Raw genomic sequence first — 27,645 nt, 5'->3', positions numbered from 1 at the left:
CAGGGCTTCATAAAATACCATACACCTTACATTCAATAAAGTAAGATTTTGTGCTGTTAAAGAGCTAACACAGGCCGGTGAATGTTTAACAAATTTATTTGTATATCTTCACAGAACACTCAGATGACCAGTCAGGGTACAAACCTTTACTCTGTGACCAGGGAAAACTAAATAAAACACAATTTACATCAATAAATTAAAAAACAGGTTATTTTATGAAAGTGTTCCTACAGGGAGCAAACTTAAGGCATTAATTTATATAAACATCTGTATGGCTGCTTAGCAGACTAAATAAAGAAACATGTAGCAAAAGGACAAATATTCATCTTTACCCAGTCACATGCAGGTAATCTGGAAACATTACATTGGCCCGTTGTACATTCAGTCATAGTATAGGTTAAAGTTCTGACAGCATGGTATGTTGTGGAAATACATCAGACACACAAGAATACTGCATACAGAAGAGAATGGAACCAAAGACCACTCAGTCGTTTTTTTTTTTTTGTTTTTTTTGTTTTTTCTGATGAAATGTTGTTGGGACACTTCAGGGGCTTTAAACTCGATCACAAATGATCAATAATGTCCATAATTATTCATACTTGCTCTTTAATGCAATGCAGATTTCTCTTGCATTGCAAGGCGTTTATAACCCTCCACATTCATTTTGTGTAAAGCACATTCTCAGGATTTACAAAAACACATTTTGTGTCTAAACAGGGATGGTCATTAGCTTTGGGACTGCAATATTCTCTTAGCTGCTTTACAGAAGCAGCCACATTCTGTAAACGTCAGGGTTATATGCTTAAGAGATGGACGCACATCTGTCCACCAAGTGAACAAACAGCAACAAAAAGATTAGAGTAAAGACAGGCTTCACATACATTGGATTTACTGTGCTGATTCTGCATTAAACTGCTTTATATAATCTCTGGCTCTCATATGAAAATGACTTTTTTTTCTGGAAATGCATCTCAGATTGAATGATTGTTTAAGCAGGGAATGAAAGACAACAGGATATTCTTTCTTTTTTAAACCTCAGAAAATCAATATTCTTTGCACATAATAACTGTAAAAATTAACCCTTTTTGGGGTGCCAGTTTAAACTTTGCAAACCAAATACTGAGGCTACAGTCCTCAACACAGTTGTCCTGGGTTTGAACCCAATTCCCAGCCTTTTGCTGCAAGTCATCCCTCATCCCAACCTCCCCTAACATTCTTTCACTCTCCACTGCAATGCAAAAATGGCCCAAAAGATGAAAACAAACAAGAGAATCCATTTTCAAATTCAATTTTCTTAACAAAGTAGCTGTTGAATTGAATATGCATCATTAAATTAGCTCTAATCTCTCGAAAGTCGTTGATCGATGAGGTCAGACAACTTAGCCAGGCTTAGTGCAAAGCTGTTGTTTTTATTCAAGTCACTGTTTTCATTGGAGTTTTTAAACATGGCTGCTATCAATGCTGTCACGAGGGAGATAAAATTAGTGCAAAGGTTTTTGCTGAAATCCTGCGACAATACAGCACCAAAGTAAGAGAGCAGGTGAACTTTTAACAAACTTAGATTTCAGAGCTAATACTTCTAGGAGTTGGATGTTCTTAGACCTTTCAGGCTGAAGATAACTTCTTAGCTCTCACTGCAGTTTTTTTTGATATACTCAAACTCTAGCGCGAATGTACTCCTTCATTAGCCCTATTACTAGTTCTATCTACAAACTGAAATGTTCAATTTGTATGCTTCAACCATCGGCGCTTAAATACAGTACAAAATCACCACTCACAATCAGTACTAAAGCAACACTGTGAACCCCCAGCTCACCTTTAAACCAACAAAACACAGCTGTGGTTCTGATTCATGACACTTCAAGTAAAACATTTAAAACTTATGAATGAAAAAAGGTTCCTTACAAATGTTGCAAAAAAACAAAAGAGGCATTAAAAACATTTAGTGACACTACCATTTCAACAGTTGAGTGTCATAACATACAGACACATGGACATAAACACACACTGTGTTCATTGGGGCCTGCCAATGAAGCTCTGCAACCTGCACAGAAAGACAGATAATGCACATGAGCAAACACAAACGCAAGCAGTTTGGAGGTTAAATATGAAAATATATAAGGAAAACTCCACACAAGAAGCCCACCATACAAAAAGATGATTGTAACTATACACACACTGCTTCAAATTGTACATCAATGCTGCTTGAAAACATGCATGCTAAGCTAACTTTTTTCTAATGGAGTCCTTCTGGACAAAAAGGCATTTAGAACTACACATTTTAAGTGTATACAACCGTTTTTCTTTTATTTAATGTCTGGAGCTGATTACTGCAGGTTTGACTCCAGCTTTAGCTTTCACAGGCGTCAAGAACGCCTGATTTGGCACATACAGAGAGTTGAGTAAAGCTCTCTGCTGATTATTCATTTCATGGCACGGCATCTGACTTTGGAGGGGAAACATGGATGATTTAAGAACATGAAACATGAGTGCACAAGTTCGCACTGGAATACATTCAAGCCGAATACGCTCCAATACAAGGACATCCCACTTCATATCAGAACAGACCCAAACTTTGGCTTTTCACTACAATCAACAGTTGGATTTGCAAAGTGCAGACTTTCTGTTGCACTGGCAGATTTGAGTTTCATACTGCAGGGTCTAATAGGATGACATTTCAGGGAACACCCACTTGTCTTCCTTGGTATGTTGGAGAGGGTGTTAGGGGCTTGTGAGGCTATTCTGAGGCACCTTTTCTTGAGAACTGCTACATTCTCAAATTAGTAAAGCACAGCCTACAACAGTTTCTCACTGACTTGACACTGACTGCCATTACTGCAATTAAAAAGTATTGGAAAATTCCTTTAACCCATCAAAAGATCAGACATCTATGCTGTGCTTTAGAGACACAGTGAAACAAATACGCATTGTTTTTTTAATTCAGTTCCAAAATCCTTCTCTTTTTTTCTTCTTTCAACATTTTACACACATTATGGTCTATGATTGTTAACATCAGCTGACTTCCTATCACATAACTAAGCATACTAAGCAGGCTGCTTGTGGCTTTCAGTAGGGGATCATGCTTATGTTCTGTGAGCTTTGTTTATTACCTGCACAGTTTGGGGGCCAAAGAACAATTAGATGGATGTCTGGAAAGCTGCCTTAGTGCTAAAAACTCATCAAATGCCATGAAACATTTTTTGCAATGTTTAGGGCATAGGTTTCACCTGATAACCCTGGGACAACATCTCCCTTTAGATCTTTAATGGGCTGTGAAACATGAAGCCCTTGAAGACATGGAGACGGACACTGAAAATACAGCTGATACCTAATCTATCCATTTTTCTCTCCTCCTCAGCTCAAACAAAACCAGTAAAGGAGGCCATCCACACTACATGACAAATTGGAATTTCTCAACCATTCATTCAAATCATTCTTTTAGCTAAATCACAAGTTGTTAGAATCACTACAGAAGCACTGGCTGACATTTCACCTGTTTTCATATCAATTTGGTGCAAAAAGCAAGGTGTACTCTAACGCAGTGGTTCTCAACTGGAAGGTTCAGGACCCAAAGTGGGTCACAACGCTGCTTCCAGTGGGTCATAAATCGGGCTGGGGGATACAACACCATGATTCACTTTTCCAGAAATGCTGATTTTAAAGCTGTTCTAATGAGGGACAAGCTGAAGATCATGGATTTTACAAAGTTGGAAATCAAAAACAAACCCCCTGAGGGTCAAACTGAGCTTTTCATGTTGATGATGCTGTCATAGTTTTTTTGGGCCATGTTTCTGGAACTAACAGTGTTTGTTGTTGTGGAGTGTTGTACTGGAATTTTACAGACAGGAAGACGCGACATTACAGACAGGAAGACGCGACATTCCCCTGGGTCTCTGCTCGCAGTCAAAACAGACAGCCGAAGGCTCTAAATAGGTCCCGTTATTTGTCACATTGAAGATTGGCACTTTCATTTCTTATCACTTTGCATCCCCAGTCAAATTTTTTAAACAATTCCAAGCAGGGCTGCAAACTAGCCCCTTTGAAACGAACTGATCTACTGTGGATCAGGTAAAACTATATCTTTAACTTTAAAGTGATGTCAGGGATTTAAAGGAATAAGACAGAGGAAATCAGGGGAAGCAATCCCACTCGGGGTCAGAAGAACGTAAGGGGAAACAAATATGTAAACCAAAACACAAAAAAAGTACAAATATATTTACACAAAAAGTGTGTGTTTCTGGATAGTTGAGTCTTGCCTGTATAGAAACAGAAGAAAATTAGATACATAAATAAATTGGAAAAAGTCATAATAAATCTGTATATTATTCTGTTATCTCTAAGTGCTGTTTTTTCTTTTTTTTTTGATGGAGAGGCATCACCCTGAAGTCTTAAGCTGCACCACCAACTAATGTTCCCAAGTGGTGGAGCGTTTTTTCCTTGAGGCTGTTGGAGAGTGAAGAGCTGTACAAAACAACCCAGAGACTCTTCTGCAAAGATGTTGAGCTTTTGGAATTTTCTCACAAAGATAGGAGAACTGACACCAAATCAGCTCAGGATGGTAACTTCACCACTAAGATGGTGGAAGACTATAAATTGGGGTCAACATAGATGCCTCCATACTCTTGTAATCTTGCACTTTACAGTGAAATGTAACTTCTGTATTTTATAAGTCGGTTTAGACAGATTCCTGTGCCCTCTGTCCTGTCAGCAGTGATGTAAAATCAAAACAGAAAGTTTCCAGCACCTCCTTCCTTGGGCGGAGCCACAGTGCAGCACTAATACAGCAGAGGAGCAGCAAGGTGAACGTACTTTGTGGCTACATTTTTTTGATTGAAAAAAAAAAAGAAGACATATTCACACTGGTTTATCCATGTTTTTCTGCAAGAGCAGCAGGATGATGGGTAAACTTTCCTACACGGTTTGTTGCTGTTGGCAAGAAGAGGAAGCATACTCAGTCAGCGGCCAGGTGGGGCATATCTTGAACATGGAGCGATGATGGTGCAAGACATACGGTAAGGGATCTTCAAGACCAGACGATATAAAAGAAATCGCATTTATATAAACAAAAATGGTGCTGTATTAAAAAAAACTGCAACTTCCATACTTCCAGAATCACAGAAAACTTGCATTGCCTGCTGTGATGATGAACTAAAATTCCTCAACAGACCAGTGCTGCATGGTGTAAGGTGAACAGCTGTTTGACAAAGGGAAATTCTCCATGGCAGGACTGTTTTTTTGTTTGTGTGCAGCAGATCAGTTTAGTGCATGCTGTCTTATTGTGTGAAATATCCAGTCCATCTTGGTGGTCCAGCCTCCATGGTGAGCATCATTCATCTGTTTCATAAAGTAGTCCAACGCCTCCTGCACCCAGCAAACAAAAATAAGAGATACAGAATTAGATAGTGTTGCAACAGCTTCTGAAAGTATGAGACATGACAGGACCTTTAGATCTCAGAATAGGATCAGATCAAACAAGGAAATTAGCTTAGAAAAAACTGTATCACCTGTTCACTTTTTTCCAGAGCCAAAGTCTTTCTGATGTATGCGATGTCATCAAATGACTGCAGCTCAGGCATGCCAGAGCCCAGCATCATGGAGAACAGGTTGATAAAGAGGTTAGCATGCTGCCTGATGGCTAGGTAGGCTTTATAACACATCTCCTGGAACCTGGAGGGACATGGAAAAAGAAATGTAAGAAAGAAGGGAAAAACAACATTAGTATGGATTCCTTTCAAATGTATTGCAAAAATTTAATTTTAGAAGTTTGGCAAAAGAAAATGAAACTGATGTGTATTTTCATTTATACTGTTTTGAGAGCATTAGTCCACAGCTTGAGCAGTAGGCAGGGCTACTTATGAGAAGAAGGAAAAAAGTGCTTATTTCAGTTGTTGCCCCTATCTTTAAAGCGACTGGAGAGATTAAAAAGGGAGGATTTTATCTGCAGAAATGTAGGTTTTGAACAGTTTTTCTAAAGCTACAAGTGCATCTCAGAAGATCAGCATACCATGAAAAGTTTTGGGATGGCATTTTTTTCATGTGCTTTAATTAAAGAAGGGAAACTTCAACAGACTCTTGAATCTAGAGTCTAGATTCATCACAACAAGGTGAGATATTTCAAGACTTTGTTTGTTTTAATCTCTATGAAAAAATGAAAAACCACTATCTGAAAATATTAGAATATCATGAAACATCAGTCCAAAAAAGGATTTATAATATAGAAATATTGAAATGTTGACGTTTGCTCACTTATGCTCTCAGTACTTGGTTGGAGCTCCTTTTGCACAAATTACAGCATCTATGCAACATGACATGTAGCCAATCAGCCTTTGGCTCTGCTGGGGTATTATGAAGCCCAGGTTGCTCTGATAGCAGCCTTCAGCTCATCTGTACTGTTGAGTCTGGTGTCTCTCTTCTTCCTCTTGACATCTTCCCAGACAGTCTCTTTGGGGTTCAGGTCAGTCAGGCACAGTAATACCATGGTCAGCAAACCAGTTTCTGGTGGGTTTGGCTTCCCTGTTGGCAGGTGCCAAGTCCTTATGGAAAATGGACAGCGTTGACTCTGGACTTGATAAGGTACAGTGGACCAACAGCAGCAGAAGGCAGGACAACCCAAATCATCAATGACTGTGGAAACTTAAATTGCTGGATGTAAAGCACCTCGGATTCTGTGCCTCTCCCATCTTCCTTCCAACACTGGGACCTTGATTTCCAAATGGAATGAAATATTGACTTTTATCTGACAACAGGACTTTGGACCACTGATCAGTGATCAAGCTCTTTCTTTCTCCTTAGCCCACAAGAGACGCTTGTGACATTGTCTGTGGTTCAGGAGTGGCTTGGCACTAGGAACATGACACTTAAAGCCCATTTCTTGGACCCATTGGTGTGTGGTGGTTCTTGATCCAGTGACTCCAGTCTCAGTCCACTCCTTGTGAAGCTCCCTAAGTTCTTGAATCTGCTTTGTGTGACAATCCTCTGAAGGCTGTGCTCATCCCTGCTGCTTGTGCACCTTATCTTACCACACTTTTCCCTCACAGTCCCTACAGAATGCTCTTCCTTTCCTTTATTTTGACCAATTTCGTTTTCTTTCTGCTCTCTTTCTATCTTTTACACAACATGGTAATAATGCAAAACAATCTCCCATGGTTCCTAAGGATGTTCATCATGGTCTGGTTAGCTGGGCAATTTGAGTGTAAAAGTACCCAACAGAGTTAAGTGAGTCAAGAAAAAAATCACTGTGTGCAAAAAGGAATCTGTGGAGGGACTCCAAAAATTCTGTCCTCTTTTCCGGTTCAATTAATTTCCAAAATAGACAACATTATTAATGCTCTCCAGGATTGACTACAAAATCCTTCGAACACATTTTAAGAAAATGCACCTTTTTCCATGGTATAGCAGTATTTGTTGGTAGAGGATGGAGAAGACCATAAAAGAAACAATGGTGAAACAAAAGGACAGCTGCAGTACCTCTCAAACTCTTTGGTCTTTGCACACTCCTGGGATCCTTTGCTGATGACGATGAGGAAGTCTTGTGTCAGCACAAAGGGCACTCGCTCTCTCTTGTAGCCAAATTTCTTCTTCTTGTGATCCAAGAAATGACCAAAATCTATATGAAACAACTAGAAGCAGAACAAAGAGGGAAGCAGGAAGTTGAGCAACTCTTACTCGGAAGTAGATTTCCTCGAAAGCAGACCTTTATACTGTACACCCAGAGGAAAACGCAAGACACCAAACAGAGTCTTTCACTGCTGATATCATTTCCTTTTACAGAGAAAAGCAAAGTCACTGAGTCTGCTTAGTACTGCTTTTATATCATATCAAAAGATCAGCATTCTGTAACAACAATTGCTTGGTTAGTCACATTTCACAGAGCAAGTTGTCGCATGATAACCTTGGTATAAATCAAATGCTAAGCAAGGTGGTCTTTTTGAAAGCAGTTAAATGTCAGTTAAATCTGAAATAGTACATGTTAAATAAATAGTAAAAACAGTAACCCCTCAAGCGTGAAGTCAAATCAGGGTTTTTCTCCTTCAGAATTGACATCAAGATTCTCTTACATCATTCCTGTTGTTTAAAATTCTGTTGTACTCAAATACAAACACATGCTGTTTAGCACTTTCAACAGACAACCCAAAATAAAGATCTGCACTTACACTTATGTGTTTTGTAAATAAAACAGTTGTAAAAATAGTCTTTTGCATTTTTTTTAAATTTCAGAACACTTACAGAGAATAACTTAAATTTTGTATAGCAATGAAACTAGAATTTAAAGTTTTATCATACGAATCATAATAATGAAATAAAATCTAGCATCTGTTCCCTTGGTACACACAGCCAATCATTGTAGTCTTCTTAAAAGTACTTAGTAAACTTTGGGTTTCTGGGGTTTGTGTGGTCTGGCATCTGGAATTTTGCAATGTGGTTTTCATGTCCTTAATTGGTAACTCACAATGGATCAAATGGTGAAATCTGAGGTGGATAGAGAGATCCTGAGACGAATCAAACGCAGCCCGGGACCAAGAACCTGGCCGAGCAAGGATCCCCACCACCACCCTCTGATCTGGGCAGGGTTGGGCTCAGCATCAGTTCTACTGTAACCAGAGGTTGTGCTGGACTTTTTTGTTGTCCATCATTTTGATGGAAAGGATCGTAAAAATTCCATCATACCATTTTACAATCCGTCATTATAATTTTCTCTTTAATATCTGTAATATAATATAATTCCCAAAGCTTCCTGTCCGGCCCCAGAAAACTCATTAAATTCAGAAAAGGAGGAAAAGAAGATGTTGTGGTTTTAAGAGTATCCTTTGGCTTTAAATGTCTGCAGCAGTCAAATCCACTCCACAAACAATTATTATTGAAAACAGGTTTAGAAAGACTTAACATTTGATCTGTTTTTACTGAAATTTACTGTCATAATTAGTAGATATTTAAAAAAGGGTTAAGGTTGGCAGAAGTGCTGCAAAAAATGACCAGTTAAGTGGCAAAAGGTGCTGTGGAATGGCAAAAAGGGACAAAAATTGGCAGGGTAAGAGGAAAAAAATCTGGCAAAAAATTGGTAAAGGAGGAAAAAATTGGGTAGAAAGTATCAAATACTGGTTACAAATAACAAAAAATAGTGCAAAAAAGCAATGAAAAGGGGTTAAGAAATGTGCAAAAATAGAATAAAAAAGTGGCAAAAATGGATATAAGAGAGGCACAAAAATGATATAACATGCAGGAAAAGTGATTTAAATTGGTTAAAGAGGTAAAAAGTATCAAAAATCAGTTAAAATGGCAAAAAATAGTTTTAAAGTTGAGAAAATTATTGAAAAGATGTAATGAAAAATGGTTAAAAACTGGCAAAAATAGAAGAAAAGTGGCAAAAATGGGTAAGAGTGGAACAGGGGGATAAAACATGCAGGAAAAGTGGTTCAAAAGGGGTTACAATCTTGCAAACATTGGGTTACAGGGGCAAAAAGGGTTTACAAGTATCAAAATTGGGTTAATACTGGTGCTAAATCACAACAGCGGAGTGCCCCTTCTCTGGGATTTTCAGGGGCCCAGCCAATTTTGTTGTCAGGCCTGTCTCCTAGTGGCCTGCTGCATTATAGATAATCAGGATAGATCTCACTGGCAATGCCTAAAATGTCCTGCATTTTGAAAGAAAACACAAATACTAATACAATAATATTTCAATCAGACCAAAATATTAATTTAAAGTTTGTTTATGTGAAAGTCCGGTCCCCAGAGTTTCTGTTGAAGACCCCTGCCTTAAAGCCTGTTGTATCATATTTGATACACACTTTTAGGATACATCTGTCTAATCAATTTATGATCAATCAATTACTTAAAAATCTGTAAAATGATAAAAATGCCCTCAAGTGGATTATCAGTTGCCAAAAAAGCCTAATGCATCAAATGTGATACAAAAAATGTATTTGTTAAATCTTATGGAAACTTTTCTTGTTTTGAATTTCAGTAGAAGGTTAAACATTTCAGTTTCAAAAATTGAGCATTTTCTGGCTATTATTTGTTTTCAAGTCTTAAAGGGTTGATGCTCAATTCTGATCTTTTACTCAGATCGGATTTATGTTAGGCTGTTCACCCTACAGTTGGATTCACAAAGATCAGATATGTATCTGATTTAGTACCACATATGAAATTGGCCTGAATCTGGTTTTAAAAGATCAGATTCAATGTGAATTGTGCTGTTTACAATGACAGAATAAAACCAGATATGAGTCACACATGAGCAAAAGAATCATATTTGAGTCACTTCTTACGGCAGTGTGAATGCAGCCTCGTGCTCGTCAGACAGTGCTCGTCCTCCTCACTGCTCTGATTATCATAAACAATAATGAGCTATGACTGTGATACATGCTTCCATGTTATGCTCATTAATCTGAACAGATTTGGTCAATATAAAGCCTATTCATTGAAAATTTGGGGGATTTAATCCAGGCCAAGGCTTGGAGAAAGCATGCATGGGCTCGGGAAGGGTTGGCTGAAAATGCTGGGCACAATCTAAACTCTGTTACAAACTACGGCTCACTGTACTTCAGCATCAGGTACCAGCTGCTTTAAATTAAAATTTGCCTGCCTTTCTGTACCAGCATAACATCCTTCTCACTCATCATTATTACTCACTATTTCTCCTTTCCCTTGTCCACCTTCCTGCTTGCCTTCAGCGCCACACTGCTGACCACATGAGTGGTAGCTACAGTAAATAGTGACTGACAGCAGAGCGCCATAAATGAGGAAATGAGATGAAAGAGGTGACTGAATTGGATGGCACAATCATTGCCACTCCAGTCTGATAAATGAAATAAATTTGTGTTATGCTTTCCACTGTGGTAGTGTGACTGTAGGTGGCATTGTTGTGAAGCCATGAGTGACCATTTGAAAGCAGCTTATTCTGAATACATAGGTAAATATGAACAAGTAAATTGCTGTTAGTTAAAAAGAGATTGCATGAATGTATGAACTAAGATTGAGCTTGTATTAATGATTATTCATGCAGCCCTACAGGCATGAGTTACTACGTGAGTTACCTGTCCATCATCTTTGACCATGATGTTGCTGTTGTGTCTGTCTCCAATCCCGAGGATAAATGTAGCTACACAGTAGCCAGCACAGGACCTTGTAAACAGATCCACAGCCATGTCATACCTATATAAACACCCAAGAAAACAAAATCGGTGTTATATTTATAAAAAAGGAAACAGCTGACATGAGAAAATGTTTAAAATTTAGCTGAATAAAGATTATGATGAAACTAAATGCAGAAGGATGGAAATGGGCTTCAAATCTAAACAACAACTTTTCGTGACAAAATTTCTTTGACAGATTCTGCACTAAAATGGCCGTTCTTCTTTGGTGTTTAATGATGCAGAGATGCCGGAAGAATAAGCACTCACATCTCGCCCTTGTTCTTGTCCTTAAGCCACTGATGCAGAGTGTTTGAGTTGAACTGCAGGGCTCCTTTCAAGCCTCCTTTACACTGAATCTGCATGATGGTGTGAGAGCTGCGCACCACCTCAATGAGACCCACACAGTCTCCTAATGACAGACAGCCATAGGGGAGCATCCTGAGCACACACAAAACAGATATTCTTAGCTACCGTGCACTGGTGCAGGAGAGAATAAAAAGACTAAATCAAGCAGTGGAGAAGAAAGAAAGGAAAAATGATTATGATAATGAGGAAGTACTACCGCAAGTCCAGGCCCTGATTCTGCCAGATATTTTCCATTATTTTAATAATCTGCAATGTCAGCATGTCCTGCCGCAAGTCTGCAACACAAACAGACACGATGGAAAGAGTGTTAGTTATTAATGTCCTGGGACACTTATAGATTGTACACTTGGGGGACAGAGAGGACAGAATAACTTTAACAGCAATTTAAAATAGGATTTGCATTCAACAGAAAGGATATACAAGGTTAAAGCCTGTGCGTGTTCATGTGTTTACCATCTCCATTTTTGAAGATTATCTCGTTGTTCTGAAAGAGCAGCTCAGACATGATGTCAGGATTCTCCCAATTCAGCCACAATGGTCTCTTTGCTGATGACATGATCCTGCATTCATCTAACCTGCACAAAATACGACAGTGTTTAAAAATCAATTCAAACCTTGTTTACGGATCAAACAATTGCATACACAAGCACACAGACTACAGCATTCACAAATGCTTCAAACCTCAGATTTCCCAGTTGGTGTGCTGGGTTGAGAGGAGAGGTGAAGTTCTGCAGAGCATCCATGTAGTCCGGTCTCTTCATCTGGTCCACAAGAAACCGCATCTGGACCTCCACAAGACACGCACGCACAATCACAAAAACAAACATACATGCATTTTAATATAAATGTCTATAAATGGGATCATATACACATACATCTAAAGAGAAAATCTTCTAAAAACAGCTGGATTTTGTGGTGCTGTGACTCTAATAGCTAAGAAGGAAGATTACAAAGCTACTTTTACTCAACTGATTATCAACACAACGTTGACATTTACCAGCAATTGTGACTGTCTTTTCTTAAATGTCATGCTTAAAAAGCCACCTTCCCACATGGGGGTTCAATACATCAACAATAAGACTAAGTAGTAGAAAAAAGTATTCTTCACTAAGTTAATTCACTAAATGCAACTTCACTGCTTGTTTTTTACAATATGGCCTGCCTTCTGATCTGAGGAAGGTTTAAAATTTCTACTTCAAAAAAGGTTTTGTTCCTAAAGCACCACTTATTTTTTTATTTAAGAAATAAAACTAAGTAGTAAAAGTTAAAAGTACATCCCTAATGCCCTTTAAGAACAAACAGCAAAAAATTTTTTTAACATTACTCACAATTTCACATGGGTTATACAACAGTTTGTTTCCATCTAGAGTGACTTTTACAATGTTAATTTTAGCAGCAATTTTAAATCATTTTTAGTCTTTAGATAAAAATGTTCATTAGTTTGAGTCACATTTTAGTCATTTTTGCTCTTTAAAGTTTTAGTCTAGATTAGTCTTAATTCCAAAATATTTTTGTCTAGTTTTAGTCAATAAAGTCTGTACATCTTTAATCTTTAATTATAGTCAAAACAGGTATGTTTCAGATTGGTTTAATAAGCCATATAGTAAAACTAATACAAATCTAAAAAACTAATTTTAATGTACTGCTAATATTTTGACTACTGAAGAAATAACTAACATACCTTGAATGTTTTTTCCCTTCATCTCTGCACAGTGGAAAAATGACAGGGATTTTGAAAGTCCAATAGTCTCATTCAAGTCTCCTTGAAAAAGAAGCTAAACTTACTTTTTTCATACTTTTTGATATCAAACATCTACTTTTGGCTCGTCTCAGTCTTGCCATTGTCAGGGAAAAAAGGTAGTGGAAAAACATTTTGGTCAGTCTTTTAGTCGATAAAATTAACATTTTCAAAAACAGACATTTTCTGGGAGCATTGTCATGTATAGATGCACCCAGAAGGGCATTGTTTTGCATAAATTCTAAGGTTGGTTTCACACCTGATAGACTGGGGACTCGGACTGAAGGCTGAAATTGCAACATTGTTGTACTTTCGTGTGGTTTGGTTTGTTTTCACATTGCACTTGGTCAATAAACCAAACTTTCTGTATAACTTCAAGCAGTTATACCTCTGTGGTGCTATTTTCATAAAAACAGCCATGCAGAAGAAAAAAAGACATAGAAGCTGAAATGACTCATCTATTGGCCAGAACAGAAACTGGAAATTCATCTCCTTCCGCTGGCTTTTTTTGCCCCAAACAATGGATCAGTACCAAATTTATGCTGATTTGGGATTTCTGCTTTTGCTTTGGTGTTCATATAATATCTGTGTTTCACAAGACAGCACCCAGTATGAGCAGGAAGTGAGGCAGCGTTGTTGTTCTTTGAGACGCCTCAATCAGTACTGAAGGAGAAGGTGAGCCAAAATAAGGACTACAACATGTTTCAACAGTTCAACCTTTATGCTTTATGTCACTTCCTGCCTTGGCTCCCAAGTTGGTCTGCTTTGCTTTCACACCACAAATGAACTGCACCAGGGTTCATTTGGAGTTCACTTGTTTGGTCCACACCAGAATTCAAATACGCTTTAACACCACTCCAGACTATCCGGGGAAATAGACCAGAGTTTGTTTAAAGTGGACCAAACAGCTCTGTGAATAGTGTGAATATGACCTTAATTAATATTTAAAAAACAGAGCTATTGCCCATCCATTAAAAGCACCAAAGAGGTATGAAATTGACAGACAGTGAAAAGTGAAGTGGTAGGTCCAGGAAAAGGGCGGGAGCTGACCTTTCACCTCCAGCTCATCATTAGAATCAGAGTGACATTTATACAAAGTTTGAAGAAAATCACTCAAAATATTTTTGAGATATCACATTCATGAGAATGGACCTTATGTAAAACCTAACAACATGTCTGTTTCCCAGGCTTGCTCATCCTAGCATGGAGGCATAATTACTATTATCCTAAATTCTGTTATTTACATTTAAACAAAGCTGTAATTTTTGTTTTTATACAGATTTTGTCATGTATTTTAAACATCTTATTTAATTATTGTTAAATGTATATACTGTGGTATTCTTGGTTTTGTACTTTGGTAAGGGTAAATACTTTACATGAAGCTATAGTTGAAACAGCGAAGCTCACGTGCCTCTCTCAGCAAATTTATGTTCTGAAATAAAAACTAATTATGCTCAGTGTGTGTGGATGTGTTTGAGAAATGGTGGTGTGGCCTTCCTTACCTTCTGCGTCTCATCCTTCTTCTCCTGTTTAAGGATGTCAGTGAGGTTAATGAGCTTCTCCATGGCCTCTACCTGCCTGCTCAGGTGTTTGAGGTACATGCCACAGGCCCTGCAGTATGCCTCTAAAAGCAGCCCAAACCTCTGGCTCACTGTTTTATTGTGCATTTCTGACCTTTGAGTGGAGAAGAGGAATACAGACAGGGAAGGAAATATGAGTTTCTAACCTTTTTTTGGCACAGAAAAGTAAGGAAGGAAAATCTGATGTGGATGTTGACTTACTTCAGATGCCAGAAGAAGAAATGGCCTATTCTTTGATTGGTCAGAGCCTTTTTGAGGAGGAAACGGGCCAGAGGATTGTCAAGATACTGCTCATATTTTAATACCTAGAACAGGAGGCACAAAAGAAGAAGAGCACATGAAGATATGCAGAGAGGAGGTTCAGATTACTTGTTTCAGACTGTAAGACTCTGAATACAGCCCTGAGATTACAGATAAGATATGGTCCAGCAGAAAAGAAAATGCCAACCTAAAGCTGCTTTCCAGCAGTTATAAGAATAGGATTATAAAAGCTCATTGTTTCTTATTGGATTCCTTTTTACCACTTTCTTTTTTGAGCCAGTACAATGAATTCAACAGCTTTGACTATCTGTTGGACCTACCTGTACAAGCTGAATGAGGTATTGGGACAGTTTGTCATCAGTCAGATATTTCTCCAGGCAGCGGACAGCAAAGTGTCTGACCATGGGGTCTGGATAGTTACAGTCTAGAAGCTCCATGGCCTGCTCAGGACGGATTGATGGCCATTCCTTTAACAGACAGTACATCTGGGAAACACACAATACAAGAAATAGCAGTTAATACTGTTAATAAACACATATATACTAAGTAAATACATTTGAGTTATAGAGGTGACTTAACTGATTAAGAAATCTCATTTAAAAAGCCAAATAAGTACAGTCTAAGTGGTTAGTCCTGTTTCAGATTTTTATAGATGTATACTTTTGAAATAAGCTAACTAAGTAAATTCCCTTCAAAAGTTGTTGTACGTTAGTTTGGTATTTTTAAGTAAACATTAAGTCAAACTCTACACAATGCATCAATTGTGTTGTGTGCAGAGAGTGTATGTGAAAGGCATTACCTGTGCTACTTCATCTCTGGAGTTCCATTTGACAGCAAGGAGGATCTTGGGAAGGATCTCAGGGATGTTCATGCAGTAGTGCCTGTTAGAGAAACAGAAAACTTAAAACTACTGTCTTCTGTGTTCCATTTTAAGCCATAACCCATTTAGACCCAAGGCAGCCTAAAGAACACCCTCAGAGTTTCCTTGTTTACTAAAATCTCTATTTCTCTTTAAACTCTTGGCTTTAACTGGAAAGGCTGCCTTTTGCCTAAAGTTTTGTAACATTTTCTAATATCTTTAATTAATGAAATCAAAATCATCAGCATCATCCTCCTCTGAAACATGTTAACATGTTGCCTATCTAATCTAAGCCAATTACTAGTAGTAGTCTGCCTTCATGTCTGAGTTAACATAAAATAAATTATAACCTATAGCTATAGGAGATGGAAGTCTGACCCATGAAATGCACGCCATATGTTATTAATGATTATACAGAGATTAGTACAAATATATTGTAAGTGCTAAATGTCAAATTAGCATGTTGACATATTATACCTGTGTCTCCAGAGGAAGTCTTTCTCCTGCTCAGTGATTTCAGAAAGAGGATCCCGGTTACTCAGCTGTCTGAGCTGCTCAGTGTCGCTCTCTGTCAAGGCGTGATCTCTGGCCACACGGTTGCTCTAACACACAAAGAAAGAAAATATCTCATTAATACATTACCCAACATATTATATCTAATCTACTAGCTGTCAGTACACTATTTGTCAGGAGTAAACAGTTTCAGTAACAAAGTAAAACAAAGGTGTTTTATTCTCATCCTCCTTGAGGTGTAGTTAAGTGAATTCATCAGAAGCTAAAGTTAATTTATTTGTTGTACATTTGGATTATTTTGGAATAAATGGGGTATCTTTACATCAGCAATCTAAAAATATTCATCTGTTTGGAAATGCATTCTTGCAGTCATTGTTAGAAACAACATACCTCAAAGCATTCATAATTGTAATCCATTAAGACCCATTACTGTTGGAGAAGCCTCAGACACACTCAAGTTACAGATAAAGCATTACTTAATACACCACATTACTCTCATAAATAAATAAACACTTTGTGGTCGAGATCCCTGGCATCACCCAGTATCCAGCAGACTGAGACAACATGCCACATCAAACATATAAGACTGTTTGGTGCAACCCTCTTTCTGCAGAATTCTAAAGCTTTAATTTGTCAAACAAAGTCCTTAGGAAAGGGTCAACAGAAGTTCTTTATAGGAACACAATGAGCTGAGCTAACCATAACAGTCCTGTCTTATACTCATAAATTAACTCTCACATGGTAACGGTGTGGTTTGAAGCTTCATACAGTGGTGTGAAAAAGTATTTGCCCCCTTTCTGATTCCTGAGTTTTTTGCATATTTATCACACTTAAATGTTTCGGATCATCAAACCAATTTTTGTATTTCACAAAGACAACCCAAGTAAATAGAAAATGCAGTGTTTTAATGATTATCTACTTTTTTAAGGGGGGGTACAAACCTATCTGGCCCTGTGTGAAAAAGGAATTGCCCCCCTTGTTAAATCATGAGTCAACTGTGATTATTCACAGTTTTTGGAAAGCTGAGTTTAATTTCACTGGCCACACCCAGGCCTGATTACTGCCAGATTTGTTGAATCAAAAAATCACTTAATAGAAACTGTCAGACAAAATGAAGTAGGCTACAAGATCTCAAAAAGAAACACATCATGCCACGAGTCAAAGAAATTCAGGAACAAATGAAAAAACAAAGTGATTGGAATCTATCAGTCTGGAAAAGGTTACAAAGCCATTTTAAAGGCTTTAGGACTCCAGCAAACCACAGTCAGAGCCATTATCCACAAATGGAGAAAACAAGGAAAAGTGGTGAACCAGGAGTGGTCGGCCAACCAAAATCACTCTGAGAGTGCAACCACGACTCATCCAGTGGGTCACAAAAGAACCTAGAACAACATCTGAAGACCTGTAGGCCTCACTGGCCTCAGTTAAGGTCAGTATTCATGACTCAACAATAAGAAAGACACTGGGCAAAAATGGCACCCATGAGAGAGCACTAAAGCTCATCTCACATTTTCCAAGAAACAGCTTGATGATCCCCAAGACTTTTGGAGAAATAATTTGTGGACTGACGAGACAAAAGGAGAACTTTTTGGAAGGTTTGAGTCCAGTTACATTGGCTGTAAAAATAACACAGCATTTGATAAAAAGAACATCATGCCAACAGTCAAACATGGTGGTGTCAGTGTGATGGTCTGGGGCTGCTTTGCTGCTTCAGGACCTGGACCACTTGCTGTGATTGATGGAACAATGAATTCTGATATCTACCAGAAAATCCTGAAGGCGAACATCTGGCCATCAGTATGTGCCCTCAAGCTCAAGCGCTCTTGGGTTATACAGCAGGACAACAACCCAAAATACACCTGCAAGTCCACCTCTCAATGGCTCAATAAAAACTAAATTAAGGTTTTGGAGTGGCCCAGTCAGGGTCCGGTCTTAAATCCAACTGAGATGCTGTGGTGTGACCTTAAACGGCAGTTCATGCTGGAAAACCCTCCAATATGGCTGAGTTAAAGCAACTCTGTGAAGAAGAGTGGGTCAAAATTGCTCCACAATGAGGAGAAACAATCACCATCCGTTATCGCAAATGCTTGATTTCAGTTATTGCTGCCAAGGGTGGCACAAGTTATTAGGTTCTGGGGGCAATTACTTTTTCACACAGGGCCAGATAGGTTTGTATTTTTTCCCTCTTAAAAAAGTAGATAATCATTAAAACACTGCATTTTCTATTTACTTGTGTTGCCTTTGTGAAATACAAAAATTGGTTTGATGATCTGAAACATTTAAGTGTGATAAATATGCAAAAAACTCAGAAATCAGAAAGGGGGCAAATACTTTTTCACACCACTGCATACCACACCATAAATCAGTAGGGTTGCACAATATTGGATTTTTTGCTGATATCTGATATGCCCATATTTCCAAAACTTTTCAGCTGATACCAATATGTACACATCTTTTTTACTGTAAAAAAAAAAACACCAAATGTCTCCAGTGACCACCTATACCTGATCATGCAACTGTACATTTAGCTGATATTTAAGGCTGATATATGAATTACACTGCCAATTTTGTTTGTCAATACACATCTGTTAATATCAGTATTGACAGAAATCTTCATATCTGCTGATGCTGACATCTAAATTTTTATGCTAATATTTGCTAACACCAATATCATGCCAATAATATCATGCATCCTTTTCTATCAGGACACTTTTACATATGAAGTCACTCTTTCAGCAAGCAAAATAAGGAGTTGAGTTCAGGCTCTTTCCAGTGAAAAATCTGAGTTTGCTAAAGCATGTTTCCAATAAGGAGTGTGAAATTTGCATATAAATCAATTAAAATGCTTTGATTTACTGAAAATGTACTTTAGCTCTAATAATGAATAGTTCCTGACCTTATCGTCACAAAAATATATTAAAACTCATTTACTGTGCTACTTGGCATACAAGCTGCTCAGTAAGTCCAAGCAGTTAGCACCCCCATTTTTTCAGTTCTGGTCTGCGACTCCTTTCCCACATGTCATTCCACATATCATATGTTTCAGATTCTCTCCGCTATCCTCCTCCATATATACCATGTACTGTAATCATGTAACAAATTCTGCAAGTTATTTTGCATTGCTCCAAGTACAACTCCTCAAAATCGAAGTCATTTCCTACTTCTTAACTTTTTGTTTACCAGTGGTTGCCTTCGGTCATGTGAGCTAGGAGCCCTTGAGAGTACGTATTCTTGCACCCTCTACTCCTCACTTAAATTAAAGAGAGAGCTATTTTGGTGGGAGGGGCATAGCAAACGCTTTGCTGTAAAGGGGTGGAGGGTGCACCCCATTTAACACACATTAAGACAAACCTATGAACAAACCCAGGACAACATAGTCTTGTTTTCCTGATCATCGGAAGGCAAAACCATAATCAAATTAAAAAATTGATTAAGTGCCCATACAGCTTTTGCTCTCTAAATTGCTGTTTGATTTCACAATCAGGAAGTTATTGCTTTTTTAACAAAATATAGCAAAAGAGAAACAGGTATGAAGGCTCATAAAAAATATTGCCAATGTTATGTTAAAAACAAAGAATAATCTTTCCCACAGGTTCTTGATAAAGTCATCTTTTACATCAAGAAAATCCATTTATCCATCTTTGTTTATATAGTACCAATTCATAGCCAAAGTTATCTCAAGACACTTTACAAAGAGGGCAGGTCTAGACAACAGTAACAATAATACCAATAATAATAATCAAAAGGCGGAAAGTGGAGTTCATCAAAGGACTTAATGTGCCAATTCAACATGTGATTTATAAGAAGGTGTTGAAGGAACAAAAAGTCACAATACTCATAACAGCCAAAGAGCTTAAGTAAACAAAATATACTGCAAACATGTATGTGTTCTCTTAAAAAAACAGACAGACAACAGTAACAAAAGTTATAAATTTGGCTGTGGAAGAACCATTCAGTACTACTTCTGAATTGTTTCTAGACATTGAAACTAGGACAAAGCTGAAGCTCAGCTGGACAGAAATGCAGCCAGATGATGTGTGCATTCAGTTTACAGCTGAGGCTCCAAAAGCATTTAAATTGCTCTAAAATCACAAATTGTACCAATTATATTTAAGAAGAGAACAGGCAATAAAAATGATAGAAAGTTGTTTTGACCCTCGACTGGTCATCTTTCTACAAATTTGAGCTTTTCATACAGATCTGAGTTCTGCATGAGACAAGATCAGTTTTATCGTCAGGATGAAACAAGGTGACATGCATCTCACCACAGCATGTACTCAGTTTGGCACTTCTGTCACATTTGACACATGCATCATGAATAACTTAACGTGTCGCTCACACCATTCACATCCTCTCACATCAGAAGATGTCGTGCCAAACATCATCATCAGGAAATCTGATAAGGCAGCACCATCATGAATAACTGAACACAGCAGGGTACAGTGGTGCTCCTGAGTCATATGAAACTCAGTTCAGAAAGTACACTGTAAGCCAAATCAAGCTTTAAGAGTTTTCTGTTTGGCTGGCAATCACTGAGTCATGCTATTTGACCTACTGCTTATTTCATTAAACACTTTTAAATAAATGAAATCTATGCATCATTTCTTTTAACAAGAATATATACCTGTATACATAATAAACGATAAAGGATTGATGTTTAACCAGCACTCACTTCTATCCACAAAAGACTCTATAATAGCCTGGTTTAATTATATTTGGCATCGTACCCAACAGAACGTACTGTACCTGTTTACGTTACTAACACTCTACCATCAGCACTAATTTAGCAGATGGTGTCATTAAATGTGACGCCCTAAACAAGGATACAGCACCTCAAATTAGGACTACATAAATCAGCGTCAAATTATCTCTCCTAACACAGGGGTGTAATGAAATTCAAACACCTTTAGTAGTAATTCACCTCATCCTTTAATTAAATCTGTATACACACTATCTATACCATATATCTACATATATTCCTGTACATGCATACAACTGGTCTATATCAAATGTATATTTGGGGTTTTCAACTGTTTCACAGGTTGACTCCATATGCTTTTTTATTACAGGATATAGAAATCAATAGTTTTCAAAGCTGCCAACAATTTTTGTGTCTCCATTGTGTGACTCACACATCTGTGATGAGAAAAATATTGTTAAATTTCTCTCCTAAGGAACACTCCTCCCTCTTTTTTCTGCTGTTCCTTTTCCACTTAATGGCCCAGGTCCCTTGGCTCATGCAACTCCACACCTGCAAGCTCCCTACTGATCTTTGAGAGCTCACTTTAATAGCATTTTAAATGTGGTTGAGTTGCAATACATAAAAACAGTCCGCTTGTGTGAAAACAGGTTTCTGGGTTCTCTGTAAAGCAATTCATCAATGCTTCTCACTGAATGTGACAGCAGCTAGAGAGGACACCGGGGACTTGGCATGTGTATTAAGATAGAAAATATTTGAAGAATGCTGTCATTTTTCAAAGAGAAAAAATGAAATAAAATGAACTGGGGTAATAGAATTACTTTGCCAATATATCATGTTGAAGGAAAGGACATGGCCTTTACTTCTAATGCTGCACTCTGTGATTTGAAGGTGTAATACTAACGTCCTGTTATGCCATGTATGCAATTTGTAACGGTGAGGTGAAGTCGCTCTCCCCTGGAGCCCAGTGCACCAGCTGGGTGTAAATAAAGCCGGTCTTATCTCCTACGTCTGACTGAGCTACAACAAACCTCCAGACTCAAATTAACACAGAGTACTCCAAGCCAAAGTGAGAACTGTCATAGCTGTGCCTGGTCTAATCATGCACGCTCAAGTGAACATTCAGAGAGCAGTGAGTGTTAACAAGCACTGCATTTTCATCATGTCTGACTTCTGTCAAACTGTTACATATATTTGATAAAGATTAGTATGTCATAAATGAAAGTTAAACCTTTGAAGTAAGGTTTATACATACATTTTTGAGTGAGATGAACATGGGACAGACAGAAATAACATAATGCCTCCAGCCATAGCTGCTGCAGAAGCAGAGGCAAAAAAAACAAAAACTAGTTAGTTACTAATAGTCATAATATTACCTGTCCGGAGAGGTTGTAGTTAAAGCCCAGCTCCCTTGAGATGGTCCAGTTTGCATGATCCTCAACTGCATTCATATCTGGGTATTTTACTGGACTACTGAAGTGGTCAAATTCCAGCTCAAGACATGGGGTTTCCTGCACAGGACAGTATAAAAGCAGTTTAAGATGTTTGCATGTTTATCTTATTTTCTTTCTCTCACTAATTGAGTGTATAGCGTTAGTTCAGGCAGGCCACGGAAACAAGCACTGCCATATATTTGAGATCAGCTGATCTCATGCAAGCCCTCATCAGCTGATGGCCAACTGATTCACTCTAACCACGCTATAGGCTAACTCCACTCATGCCATATTTAAACTGCTATGGCCTGGCTATGGTTTGTTTCTCCCTCTGTAAGCTGCTTTTTGCAACCCTCCTCCACCCTAGCTCCTCCTCTATGCTATATCCGACCTAATCAATGCCATTCTGTTGTCATCAATGCCTGTCTGGTCTGGGAGATCCCAGGACAGCCACACTGCCAAATATAAATAACAGCAATAAGAGGAACGGCAAAAAAGAGAAAAATCTATAACTGCAAATCACGTGTGTTGCTTTACAAAGTGGTCCTGACTGAAATGTGGCAATAACTGTGTGGATTTATGTAATGTGAATGACTTAAATTACAAGATGATTTACATCTGCAACATTGCCCTGCACCCCTCAAAAAAAAAAGCAAAACACAAAGTTGGTCACAAAACAGGATAGTAAAATAATAGAGGCAAATCTGAATACCTTATTAGGGTTGGATCCTGTGACTCCTATGGGATTGAGGAGATCTTCAAGGCCATGAGGGACAGGCCAGAGGTTCAGAGCCATCTTGTTGGCAACTAGAGTGTGAGTATAGTCAAACAAGTTGATATTACCCCAAGCAAGTGGGCAGTGCTCCTAGAGATAGAGAGAGAGAAGAGAGAGATGTCAGAAGCTCATGGAAGAAAGAAACAAACACAGATGGTGTATAATTTTCAATCAGAGATGCTTTTAACACTAACATATTCTTGGACTTGCAGTGTAGAAATGTGTTATGTGATATGGCACAAATTCAGATGAAAGTCTACATCACAACAAACTAAAAAGACATTAGAAAAGAGGAGATACCCAACTGAAACCACAGATGCAGTTAAAATGTACAGTCTGCTCAGTCCAGCCAGAGTCATAACATATTGCTACATCAACTTGGATGCAACTTTCTCAATAACTTACTCAACTTAATGGTACAATTACTGCACAGACCATGCTTATGAAACACTCTGGTAGTCATGGACGGTGGTAGTTTCTTTTTTCCATAGGTTAAGATTTATTTTCAGTTGGGCAGATAGAGGGAATTCTCTTATCTAGCCTAGATAAAAAAAAGTTGGCTGCCAATTTTATTGCAGGGCCTCTCTCACTTATTTTTAACCTGAGTTTTACCAGCAATAAAATTCCTAAAATCTGGAAGTTGGCCTTTGTTCTCCCCCTGTTAAAAAGGGGTGAACCCACAAATGTAAACAACTACAGACCAATTTCTAAATTGTGTATTGTACAACTACCTATCCAACAGAACTCAATGTGTTCAGGTGGCTGGAACTACCTCTTCTTTTCTGGACATTACCAAAGGTGTGCCCCAAGGTTCAGGGCTGGGGCCCATTTTATTTTCATTCTACATAAACAATCTCTGTAACAACTTGTCAAATGCAATGTATCATTTTTATGCAGACACCATTATTTATTGCTGTTCAACCTCACACACTCAGGCTTCTGAGTTTTTACAAGCTGCTTTAAATGTTATCCAGTCTCGTTTATATGATCTTAAATTGGTTTTAAACACAAGTAAAACCAAGCTCATGGTTTTCTCTCATATAAAGGTGTTACCACAGAACATTATAAATATTTTAACATCTAAAGGAAAACCTATAGAGCAGGTTTTAAATTACAAGTACTTGGGTTCTATCCTAGATCAGGAGCTTTCATTTAAAGCACATATAAATAATCTGGTCACTAAACTTTGGGTGAAGCTTGAGTTCTTTTTCAGAAATAGAACCTGCTTCTTTGTCGGGGTCAGAGAGAAATCAGTGACAGCGACCTTCTTGCCCATTCTTGACTACAGGAATGTGCTTAATTGAGTGCGTCATCCAAATGTCTCCAGTCCTTGGATACTGTTTTTCATCCGGCACTGAGATTTGACACTGGCTTCATTTGTCTCCTAACCTTGCAAAGCAGATGGATTCACCCGTAACCGTTTCCTTGTTTTTCACTGGTGAATCCATCTTGCAGAGATCCCAACTGAACTGTTTGGGCCCGGTTAGAAAGTGACAGGACCAATCAGTGACAAGGGGCAGTACTTTCAGGCGCAGCAGAGTCATGACGTAAACAACCAGCAGCAAGAGCTGGTGCAGTTATGGAGGAAGAGATTAGCGTGGATGCTGCTAAAGCACCAGTTTTATCAGAACTTGATGACATTTCTTCATTAAAAGAAGAACAAAGAACAGCAGTGAGTTGTTTTCTTTTCAAAAACAACAAAAGTCAAGTATTAACATGTATATAGTCGCCATGTTTCGGGTTAATCCTCAGTAGCTGCGCACGCGCAGCTCAATAGCTGCTACGTCACTTGTTTTGTTGCTCTGATTGGCCCGTAGAGATGTGACAGACAGAACGTTTATCTAATCATACTCCGAGTTTTTTTCAAACCCTCTGCCTTTTCTCAAACATTTCCTATTGAAGCTTTTCCAGATTGATGTGTGAAACAAATCCGTCTGGCGTGTCAGGTTAGTCGTCTCCTCCACCATTGTGAATTTTGTATGATATCAAACTTGAATTCTCTGAGTGAAGGCAGATGTACACATTGGCTGACCCTAATATATAAGGCTCTTTCAGACTTGCTACCCCCTTATTTGTGTGCTTTATTGTAGAAAACAAGCAGTTGCTATGCCTTGCATTCTTGCACTACACTTGTTTATCTGTTCCTCGGGTAAGGACAGAATTTGGTAAAAGAGCTTTCAGCTTTGCTGCCCCCTCTGCATGGAATACTCCACAGACTGAACTGAAACTCTCCGAAGTTATTCCACTTGGAGCTTTCCGTTCTATCCTGAGGGACAGACAGCGTGAGACCATTAAACAGTGCCTGTGTTTTTAAATCTTAAATTGTTGTTTGTTGTTGTGTTATAGCTCCCACACTTCTTACTGAAAACACTATTGCACCTCTAAAATTGTATGTTTTAATCTATAATGTCACTTCTTTGCAACTGTTCTTATTACACGTGCTGCTGACCTCTTGGCCAGGTCACCCTTGTGAAAGATCCTGATCTCAATGGGTTTTAATCCAGTTAAACAAAGGTTAAATAAAAAAAAATAAAAAAAGATCTTTCTTCTTTAAATGTGCTTGGTTGCAGTTTCCTGATAATGGTCATGAACAGTTTCATTGAGATTTATTAAAAGAGGCTTTTATGTTTAAGGTGGTTGCTTTTAATGATGATTACACATTTTTTTAAAGATTTATTTTTGGGCATTTATTAGATAGAGGAGGACAGTGGATAGAGTTGGAAACAGGGTCAAGAGTGGGGGAGAGACATGCAGTGAGGGGTCTCAGGCCGGATTCGAACCCGGGCTGCCTGTGTACATGGGGAGCGCCTTTAACCACTAGGCCACCTGCTCCCCAATGGTGATTACACATTTTTACAACTTCTTGCTGATTTATAATTTCTTAAGCTTTTAAGACGATTAAGGAAGAAGTTAGCTGCAGTTAAGGTAATAACTACACCCCTACACTTATTCAAGGATAAGTTGATAGGCTATGAAGTGTGGCTGCCTGACTTTGGGTGCTTTATTCAATTACACTATGAACCTCTTCATAAGAGCTGGATTATTAGCAAGTTGCAACAGACAAGGGACAGTATAATTATAAGGCTTTTGAAATATTTACAACCCTTCCTTTCATCACATATAAAGCTTAATATGTCAAACTTAAACACTCTTTCAACAGCATCCATGTTAATCAACCCAAAGGCTACAGAAATGTTTAAGATAACATCTGGAGTAAGTCTTCACCGAGGGCCAGCAATGGAATGGAGTGACAAAGGGTAACACAGTGAGGCAGACAGAGTTTCACGCAGACAGCTAGTCAAAATGCACCTATTTATAGTAAGTGCTGGAACAAAAGGCTGCTGTAGAGAAGTGTTTATCTTTAATTCAGGCGAGGCATGAAAGAACATCCGTTAACCTGACCTCGCCTAGCATGGCGCATAATGGGACAGGGCTCACCCCTCCAGGTGTCTGTTACAATATCCATGTCTGGCACTCGTTGATAGACTCCACACTCTGCCATCTCTCCCCACTTTTTCACCAGAGAGATATGGATGAAAATCAGTGAGTATTGGTGTTTGTTTAAGGATTTGACCAAATGGACAAAAACACTAACAAATGGTGTCTAAACTTGGAGAAAAATGTTCAAATTGTCATGATTTTCATTATCAAGCTGCCATATTGATATTATGGTAAAAAGAAATCTAACATAAAATTAAACAATGGAATATTTAAAGTTTTACATATACTTTAAGCTTTACAGCCCTATTTTCTATTTTGAATTTCTGCATGCTTTTTTATGATGTCTAATTAAGCTCAAATATCTTGACATATAAGAGAGCACTTACCCCTGTAACAACATGCTCTCACTTCAGCTTCAGGCAAGCAACAAATATTCCAACATGAATGGAAAAGTCCCTTTAGCTTATAAGGTTACTGTTGATGTTTCTGCCACCACACTGCCCATGGCTGATTAGTAATTAAACAGAACCAAAGACGATACCACAGCTCCCATTCATCTTGGACACTTATACTCAGAATGACACATGGGGGGAGTATCTTCATACATACACACACACACACAAGGTACAAATATAGTGTACAGTACCGGTAAGTCCAGTCAGGATGGTTTATAATGCCGGTGTTAAAAGATCTGGACACATAAAGATCATGTGCTCTCTGCTATCTTTAGACTGTGACAACTGTAGCACTGTCTGCCTATCTGTATTATACTGACACTGTTAATGCATGATTAAGTAAGTGTTTGCACTAGATAACATTAGTTCAAATGTGGCTCTTTTCAAATTATG

At 38.3% G+C, this 27,645-nt stretch overlaps 1 protein-coding gene across 3 annotated transcripts in view; it reads right to left on the bottom strand.

Moving 5' to 3' along the window:
* Window positions 1-78: 78 nt before the first annotated feature.
* LOC121512039 (phosphatidylinositol 4,5-bisphosphate 3-kinase catalytic subunit alpha isoform-like) overlaps window positions 79-27,645 on the bottom strand; it is a 45,284-nt gene continuing 17,717 nt past the window's right edge. The window contains exons 12-27 of one of the 3 annotated variants that reach the window (XR_005992084.1): window positions 23,294-23,446; window positions 22,525-22,659; window positions 16,414-16,538; window positions 15,877-15,958; window positions 15,398-15,562; window positions 15,018-15,121; window positions 14,739-14,910; window positions 12,180-12,286; window positions 11,952-12,073; window positions 11,695-11,773; window positions 11,400-11,570; window positions 11,034-11,151; window positions 7,468-7,619; window positions 5,505-5,667; window positions 4,221-5,361; window positions 79-2,044 (exon numbers count right to left, since the gene is read on the bottom strand). Coding sequence is in view for 2 of the 3 variants with exons in the window: in XM_041791013.1 (XP_041646947.1) it covers window positions 5,254-5,361; window positions 5,505-5,667; window positions 7,468-7,619; window positions 11,034-11,151; window positions 11,400-11,570; window positions 11,695-11,773; window positions 11,952-12,073; window positions 12,180-12,286; window positions 14,739-14,910; window positions 15,018-15,121; window positions 15,398-15,562; window positions 15,877-15,958; window positions 16,414-16,538; window positions 22,525-22,659; window positions 23,294-23,446 (1,956 nt within the window). In the remaining variant the exon portion in view is untranslated. Of the gene's footprint in view, window positions 5,362-5,504; window positions 5,668-7,467; window positions 7,620-11,033; window positions 11,152-11,399; window positions 11,571-11,694; window positions 11,774-11,951; window positions 12,074-12,179; window positions 12,287-14,738; window positions 14,911-15,017; window positions 15,122-15,397; window positions 15,563-15,876; window positions 15,959-16,413; window positions 16,539-22,524; window positions 22,660-23,293; window positions 23,447-27,645 lie in introns of all 3 variants that reach the window. The other 2 variants (XM_041791013.1, XM_041791014.1) reach the window with 2 other exon arrangements.

This window comes from Cheilinus undulatus, linkage group 7 (genome assembly GCF_018320785.1).
Source record: "Cheilinus undulatus linkage group 7, ASM1832078v1, whole genome shotgun sequence".
Lineage (NCBI taxonomy): Eukaryota > Metazoa > Chordata > Actinopteri > Labriformes > Labridae > Cheilinus > Cheilinus undulatus.
The sequence above is the reverse complement of the archived record's forward strand: the minus strand, read 5'-3'. Positions and strand labels throughout refer to the sequence as shown.